The 9,153-nt window shown below is 27.3% G+C and overlaps 1 protein-coding gene across 3 annotated transcripts in view; it reads left to right on the forward strand.

Moving 5' to 3' along the window:
- LOC115237783 (tachykinin-like peptides receptor 86C) overlaps positions 1-9,153 on the forward strand; it is a 49,517-nt gene that overhangs the window by 37,822 nt on the left and 2,542 nt on the right. For all 3 annotated transcript variants that reach the window (XM_029811057.1, XM_029811058.1, XM_029811059.1), the window contains 3 exons: positions 3,128-3,278; positions 4,211-4,407; positions 7,155-7,282. In XM_029811057.1, the coding sequence (XP_029666917.1) occupies positions 3,128-3,278; positions 4,211-4,407; positions 7,155-7,282 (476 nt within the window). The remainder of the gene's footprint in view (positions 1-3,127; positions 3,279-4,210; positions 4,408-7,154; positions 7,283-9,153) is intronic.

The following is a 9,153-nucleotide window of genomic DNA, read 5'->3' on the forward strand; positions in this document are numbered from 1 at the left end:
GGATATATATATATATATAAAAAAATGTATAATTTATAATCTATAAGAGTCAAATATGTGAATACATATCTTTTTTTTATCATTTGCATTATTACTTATAGCTTCTTTTCTCTTAATAAGTTTATAAAATTTTGTTTAAAAAGATTTAATTACCGAGTTTTCAAATTTAAAAAATTATTAATTAAAAGTTATAAAAACAATGATTATACTCAAATTTTTTATAAAAAAATGTTAATTTCTAATTGAATCTTTCTGTGAATTTTGATTATATCTGATTCAGGGAAATAACTCATATACATCATCTAACAATAAGTAAAACTTTAGGTATATGTATCTTCGAAGTATTTTCATTTATTGGATAGTTTGCAAACTTAAGGTGATGCCGGAGTCCTGTTTTACCGGCCATAATAATTACACTTTGCAGACCGAAATTTTTATATTGGTTACATGAAATAAGAAATCCTTTTCCACGATTAAAGTATATACATCGAAAAAGTGGGAACCTTGCGCTTTTACGTGAAAAACGAAGAAAATCTAAAAAATTACAGTTTTTTTACCGGCTTCTTGCGTCAGGTCGTAACAATATTTGCTTAATATAAAAGTTTTGCAGTTTGTATGTACAAAATAAGATAGGTTCCCACTCGGAAATGCATGAAAGAATATAAGTGAACGTTTGAAAATGTATTTAGAAGCCTAGTAAAAAACATTTCGGTGTGCAAAATTTTTGAACACCGAAATGTTTTTTACTAGGCTTCTAAATATATTTTCAAACGTTCACTTATATTCTTTCATGCATTTCCGAGTGGGAACCTATCTTATTTTGTACATACAAACTGCCAAAACTTTTATATTAAGCAAATATATAATTATTATGGTCGGTAAAACAGGACGGTCCGGCATCCTCTTAAAGCCGTTAGTGCAATACACTCTTCTCTTACAAAGAACATCACTTGAAGTTTGCGCATAAAGTGAATATCTCTGTTCCTATATATCTACAAAATGTCTTCAAGTTAGGTTTATTTGACAATAATTCTGCTGGATTTAACGCATAAAGCCTGAATCACATTAGCGGCTCGCGGCTGCGATTGCGATTGCGTTTGTGATTGTGATTTGCTACGCTCCAATCATACTTGCAATTGGTGCTTTCTGATTGGCTGAGGTAATCGCAATCGCAGCCGCGAGCCGCTAGTGTGATTCGGGCTTAATAGGATAATTTAAAACACTTCACAAAGGAAGTGGCTGGGTTATACATGCATATGTATATGTCAAAATAGTATCCAAGTTCTGCACAGTTTCTATCTATGTCAAGTCTTAAGTAACCTCAAAGAGAGAAGAATGCTTCTCTTATGTGTAATTTAAGTTATTAAACGATCATGATTTTCGTGTATACTTTGGGATAAAATTTTGGGATTGAAATTTCAATCGAAAGCATTTGCAATGTCACATTTTGATTTAATAAAGTTTGGTCCGTTTTGGGGTCAAATCATTTAAGAAATTTATTCGGGTGTGGACCTGGTTTATGCTTTTTTTTTTTTAAATTATTATTTTACTCTGATCCGAATAATTCACAGATTTTATAATATTTTCGACGGGAGTCGTTCGAACGAAAAATCGTTCTTTTTAATCAATTTATAATTGGGATATTCGATTTCGAATTTAATTGGTTTTAATTTACCATAAGATGTTGTTGATTTATTTCATTTGTAAGATTGTGGAGTTTTATAAAGAGAAGAAAGGGGTCTTGATCGGAAAATAAAGCCCTTTTTGTTTAGAATTCTTTTAATTTGGACTCGACGGCCAGCCTTTTTAAGCATCGACACTGAATTTAAAATTTTAAATAACCTTTAATAAATCGTTATTAAATTTTACAAAGAATTAAATTAAATTACGAATAACTCCGTAACAAATGACAAATTACAAGTTACTGAATGATAAACGCATGTCTGACTAACAAAATGAGTGAGTACGCTAATTATCTCGCTTATTTATAGCAAATGGCAAGAATTCCCGCGCAAAGTTTCCACCTTTGTCTCTTTAGAATTTTAAAGTGGGAGATGATTCTTGTCCACGGTGAAATATAATAAATAATCAATATTTTGCATCAGGTTTAGCGACGACCGTACCTCGCGACGAAATAAAATAAGTAATTAATATATTGATTGGTATGCGCTTTTATTTCTTATAATCCAAATTAATTTAATTTTAGAAAATTGATTTCTTATAATCCAAATTAATTTAATTTTAGAAAATTTAAATTTTGAAAAGAATACATAGATGTTATAGCAAAAACAAAATCGAAATTATATTGTCTATGCCAGACAATTGTCAAAATATTTCGAGCAAATAATGACAAAACTAATGATTAAAGCGATATTAATCTCAATTAGTTACATCAAATAACTTTATTATCAAGAATGATTATACAAACAGCAGAAACTTTTTTAATAAAACTTTTCATCCACGATATATTGAAACGAATAAAGAACATTCATGTTGTTGTATCTATATAACACATTTTAACCAAATAGAAAATATTTGTTTTTTTTTGTATAATTATTTTGTTTATCTGCATATCATAAAATGAATTTTGTACAATACATTCTGGAATTAGCAAATAATAAATTAAAATCAAATCAGCAAAACAATTCTTATTTTTTATTATTTGATTTTATTATTTGACGTATAGCTTTTTTTTCTAATTAAGATTAATAACTATTGTGTCTTTCTTAAATCGTTCTCTCTCTTTTTATTTAATAAATAATTTATTTAGTTATTAAAACTGATTGAATTGTTTTGATTTTTGTGCGAAAGTTCTGAATTATGACGATAATATGATTAATTACGCTGCTTAAATTTTCTACCTAAATTTTTTTTGGCATATTCCTAAATATACAATACTACAATACTAATCCAGAATTAAAAATTGTTAATTTGTTTCATATTATTGTTATATGGCACTTAAGTATATCTCAATTAATAAAAACAGATTCTCTGCATTTTTCTTGAGTAATCTGCGTTGTTAGCCACGTATATTTTATGAAACAAGATACGGTTTTAATAAAATTTGATATAATAGTAGTGTGTGTGTGGGTTCTTTATAGTTATATATAATTTATTTATTCTACAGCTACAATCTCCTATTCCTCACTGTAACGTATCTGGTTCCTATGACAGTAATGGCTGTTTGTTATGCATGTATGGGACGGAAATTATGGGGCTCAAAATCTATCGGCGAACTTACACATTATCAAAAAGAATCGATGAAATCTAAACGTAAGGTATGTTATTGATTTTTTCCATATTACTCTTTAAATAATATTTCATATTGATGTAAGTATAATGTGTTGATGTAAAAATGTGTCGACTGTCATGTTGTAAAGTTTAAAAATAAATATTTTCTTGCACATTGTGTTCTTATAGTTTCCTAAATTTTTTAAAAAGATGAAGATGCATCAAAAAATTTTAGAAATAATCACAATAAAATAATTATAATAAAATACAAAATAGAAAATTTTCACTTTTCAAGTATCCAAAAATTTTTAAATGTGCTTTTATATATAAACTAGGTCACTGTCGCATTATTGTTATGACACGGTTAGCAATTTTATTTATGCATGCAAATCAAAAAAGTTTTTATAATTATCTGTTTAAATATAAAAAAATATGTATTTTTAATGACATAAATCAATTATTTACTTCTGTGTTTTATATGAAACTTTTAATTACGTTGGTAGTAGCAAATTAATAACTTGCAAACGCAAAACGAACGTTGAAGCTGTAAAGCTGAAGCTTTAGGATAATAGGTTTCTATTAATCTATCTCTCCTTAATATTATTGCCAAACAGCGCATGTTACAATGGATATTGTTGATATAAGTTTCGGAATTACATACAACTATACACGTTTGTTGCAAACATTGTCTGTATCAATCATAAAAATGTAACGGCAAAATGCAGCAATAAAAATGTTTGCCAAACTTTATTAAAAGCTTAGTAATAATTTGTCCAATACATATATAACAAGAACGGAATTACTTAATCAATAAATTTTGTGTGGCCTCTTATAAAGAATAAATATAATTTGAAAAAAGAACATATTTAACCAATCTCATTTCTCAAATTCATCAAAATGTCCACAATTAAAAAAAATATAATAATAGAGGACAAAATGTATTTAAAAAATTCTTTTAATATTTGTTTGTTTGTTACAGGTTGTAAAAATGTTTATCATTGTGGTGACAATATTTGCGGTATGTTGGCTGCCATACCAGGGGTTCTTTATTTTTGTGTATCATTATCGTCATTTCGCAGAAAGCAGTTATGTACAACATGTATATTTAGGCTTTTATTGGCTCGCCATGTCCAACTCTATGGTTAATCCAATTATATATTATTGGATGAATAACAGGTATTGTTTTTTATAATATAAAAAATGTTCATAAACCTTAACAAGAAGAGAAATGCAATTGTTACTTTTTTTATATAAGGAAACAGTTTCACATGTATTTCAATTTTATATTCGTTTTATAGAACACATTAAAATACATCTAATCTTTATTTTGAAGTAGAATTAATGATAAAATGAATATAATATTGACGATTAAACAAAACCTATGTATTATAGATACAAATATTTAGTTATATGTATATAATATTTCTGTAACACAGTTGAATGAAACAAGCTTGAAGAGTGCAGAAAAAAATTTATTGTATCTTAAAAGCATAAATTAATCAAAAAAAAAGTTTGAGATTAATATCACCAAGAATAAGTTTGCAATAAATTGATACGACACAATGAGATTAACAGCATGACGTGATGAAAATAAAGGTATATACCTGATGAGACTTTACGTTAGCATTAAACTGATTGAATCCGAGTCTTGTGTAGTAAATGAGACTTACGTAAATCCTAGTAACATCCAATCAAACATAATACTTTAAAAAATTGGACATCTCTTGAGATTGTACGAAGCAGTCTCTGACAATTTAAAGGGATGAAGACGAAACTCAGGATTATTGATGTCAAAAATATAATTCCTCATCTTAAAACTTTATCGGGGACTTTTGTACAAAATTATATAAACCCACTGTTTCAATATAATTAGTATTACTTTGAAATAAAAGTATAAATTATAAATTAATTGCTTTTCTAGAAAAATATATTTAATAATCTTCATTAATAATCACGTTTGAAAAAAGTAATAAAAAACTATGTAAAAAATCTTTCATAAAAATACAATTATTTCCACGTTAATCTACATTAGAGATGATTAATAACGATTATATAAGCTCAATAAAATTTTTGAACATTAAAAGTCATTTAGCGGTTTCGTGACCGCATCATTTAATCGATAACGCGAATAATATTGATCCCTCGGTTAATCACAGAGTTTCCGTTTACAATGTAATCATATATTTCCTCACATTTGCATATTGATTCAGAATAGTTTATTTCACTGGTATTCCATCCGTTAAATTTCTTCATTCTGAAAACCAATCAGGTCTGACAAACGCAATATAATCATCACTATCAGATACGCTTTACCTTTATTGCACTTCAAAGAAATTTTATTATTAACGCTTGCTATATCATTTACACTCTTAGGCGATTCTATTAGCATCGAAACTCCCGGCAATCTTCTGTGAGTTAATTGTCTAATAATTATCCGTACTATGTTTAATGAAATTGTGAATAATTAAAAGAGAAATAAGTAAAACAAATAATTTTTTTCCCCTCTATTGTTCCCTATATTGCTTTCCGAAAAAAAAAAAAAAAAAATATATATATATATATATAATTTAACAGACAATTAACTTACAAAAGATTGCCGGGAGTATCGACGCTAATAGAATCGCTTAAAAGTATAACTGATATAGCAAGTGTTAATAACAAGATTTCTTCGAAGTTTGATAAAGGTAAAGCATATCTGACAGTGATGATTATATAGCGTTTGTCAGACTTGATTAATTTTCAGAATCAAGAAATTTAACGGATGGAACACCAGTGAAATACACGATATATATATATAATGTAAAATACAATTAAAAACATTTTAGTACGATATAACATACAGCAATAAAAAACAAAAACAGCCTGCATACTCTTTAAAAACATTTTCGTGAGATTATCATAAAATTAAATAAACTTGTTATTAAAAATCATTTTTAAACAAAATTATAAACAATTTTATATAGAAAAATATATAAAAAGATTAATTAACAATATTGTAACATTTTTATCATCAATTTAATTCAACGCGCAATTAAATTTTAAACCAAATTCGTGAAAAAAATTAATCAGTTTGTGATTAAAATTTAAAGTTTTGTTATTTCTAGAAATAACGTCCAGATTATCATATTTATGATAGACTTATTTTAATAATTGTGTATCCTGTTCCAATAAATTGCGCATGTAAATGCGTTATAATTCTAAATCTTACTATCTTATGTTGCAACGACAAATTGATTAAATTTGAAGTTTGACATCTTCCACAGTGACAGCGCTGCAATATTTGCATTCTCTCCACCATTGTCTATTCAACGACCACTGCATACCTGCAATAAGCAGTGTGAATTCAATTATCATTCTATTAAAATGATATCGCGCAATAGCATAACAATCACAAATAAATGTTATTGGTGTTGACATATACATAAAACGGTTGCACGCTAACATGCAATAATTACACTATTTTCTGGTCTTTTACTGCTTTCATAATTCTCACTCACAATCTATTAGATTCTACATAATAAACGCTCGAGTTCTAGATAACAATGTTTGATAATATTATTTAAAAATTGAAAAAAATAGGAAAATAAAATATGCTCTGTTTATTAACAGGTTATACTAGTTATCCATAATATTTTTAGCTTTTAAATTCATCTTTTTTTATAAATAGATATGTAATATAAATACAGTAGTATTATTATCCGATCTGAACTCAAAGCGCTAATCCGCTTGATTATAATATAGTGATAATATAAAACTATCTTCAATTTATTGGAAATTTTATTCATGTGTATGAGCGCACAAATCGCATTATCTTACACAAACAGTTCTTTGCATCCAATGCACTTCAATTTAATTAATTAAATGGACAGAGAATTGTTTATAGACGCAGCCACATGAGTCATAGAGCGTCACAATTGTTTCAGGTTTCGAGTTTACTTTGATCTAGTAATCTGCAAATGTTGCTGCGTGATGGATCGAACAAATGTGCGACGTCGTCAAACGCAAGAATTGACAGGATTTCAACGCTCCGATATCCTTGCATACAATTCGGGTAATTACCTATCATTATACCTTGATTGCAAATAACATTTGATCAACATTTTATTTTCGTTTTATGTTTGCAAATATTCTCCATTTAACGATTTGCATAATATGTTTGGCGATTCAATATAGTTTATTCGCTGTTTTGAATAAAATACAATCATAATTTTATAATATTATGTACACAAAAAAGATATTAGCGATATTATTTTAAAAACATTTATCCCCAAAATTTTATATTTGCATTTATTTTTCTTTCCAATAAAATATATATTATATTTTACTTGTATGATCTCGTATGATCTGCTGCACAGAAAATGTTAAAGCTAAACTATTCCATTGACAACGCTGCATTGCCACTAATGAATCGAAGAGACAGCGTCAAATCACCGAATTATATCGTTTGAAGTATCAGACGGACAATATCGACGCATCCAATATCTCATTCAAAGGATCGGATATAGCGATGCAGATATTGCGTAGTTGCATAGCCGTAAATCGTTTATTTTCGAAGATAGAACGTTTTATACACGAGAAGGATAGACAGTTTTCATTTAGCACTTTTTATACATACTTTATCAGGCAATTCCGCTGACGTGAACTTATCAATGCGCATGAAACTTGATATATAAGATCCCAAGTAGCAAGGTGACGTCAAATGATGTCTTAATTTCTAACGTCAAGACGTTAAAGACGTCTAAGACATCATTAAAGCATCATTTGACGTTACCTTGCTACTTAGGGATATGTATAAAACGGTATCTTTCATCCATCTTTGTGGATTATCACTTATCTTTGAAGATATGATACTCAAACTTTAAAGCTAAAAAAACATTTTCTTTTATTTTCTCATGTGTAATTTTTAAAGTACAATATAATAGAACAAGCAACATATCTGCGTTGTAAAATAAAATGATTAAAATGTTTTAAAAAGCTTTGAAAACATATAATTACATTTTTTTTGAGATTTTAATTACACAATCTGGTAGCAATAAAATTAACGTATAATTTATAATTTAAATATTATTTTTCATATTTATTAGCTTATAAATCATACACAATTAAGCAATACATATTGTGGCTTTAAAATTCGATATTGTATATTTCAATAGCAACTAAAAGATCCATTTATTTCTAGAGCAAATAAAATATATCATGTTCACATTTTAAATAATCTATAAAAATATCGTTTTAAAATTGATAAATTCGCCAGTATAATTAAACTGTATAAATAACAAGAAATGTATATGGATTTATTATTTTTTATTTTTAGAATCTATTTTTAATCATGTTCTAAAAAAATATCTGTACGTATACTTTTTGATTTACGTATTTTAATAAATCAGAGCAAAAACGCATTTACTTAAAGCATTTTCTTTGTATAGCAGAGATGCGCATTCTTTTTTACGTTACACTACAGACATACCTACATGCAAGTATTTTACATATTTTGTTTAGCACACGATACGACAAGTATACGTTGAAAAATGTTATTGTAAGATCTTACAGCAAGTAAGTTTATTTAGGTCACCACACATATTTTTATAGCAACTATCTTCGGAATAGCATTCTTTAGACAATATCAGTTCAAACAGATATTCGATTTAATGTTAGCATTTATTCTCACAATAATTTGAAGCTTGCATTTTGAAGTTAAGTTGATATGTTTCTTTAGATAGCTGAACATATTGTTGCGTGTTTTATAATCTATATGAGAATGATCTCTGAGTGGGTCATTTTCGCGTAGATCATACAAAGCAACGATATGTTCAGCTATCTGAAGAAACATATCAATTTGGTTTCATAATGCAAGTTCCAAATTTCTTATATTATATAAATATATTAATATGTCTATATATATATGTATATAAATATATAAAT

Source organism: Formica exsecta, unplaced genomic scaffold, assembly GCF_003651465.1.
Source record: "Formica exsecta isolate Colony F162 unplaced genomic scaffold, ASM365146v1 scaffold31, whole genome shotgun sequence".
NCBI lineage: Eukaryota > Metazoa > Arthropoda > Insecta > Hymenoptera > Formicidae > Formica > Formica exsecta.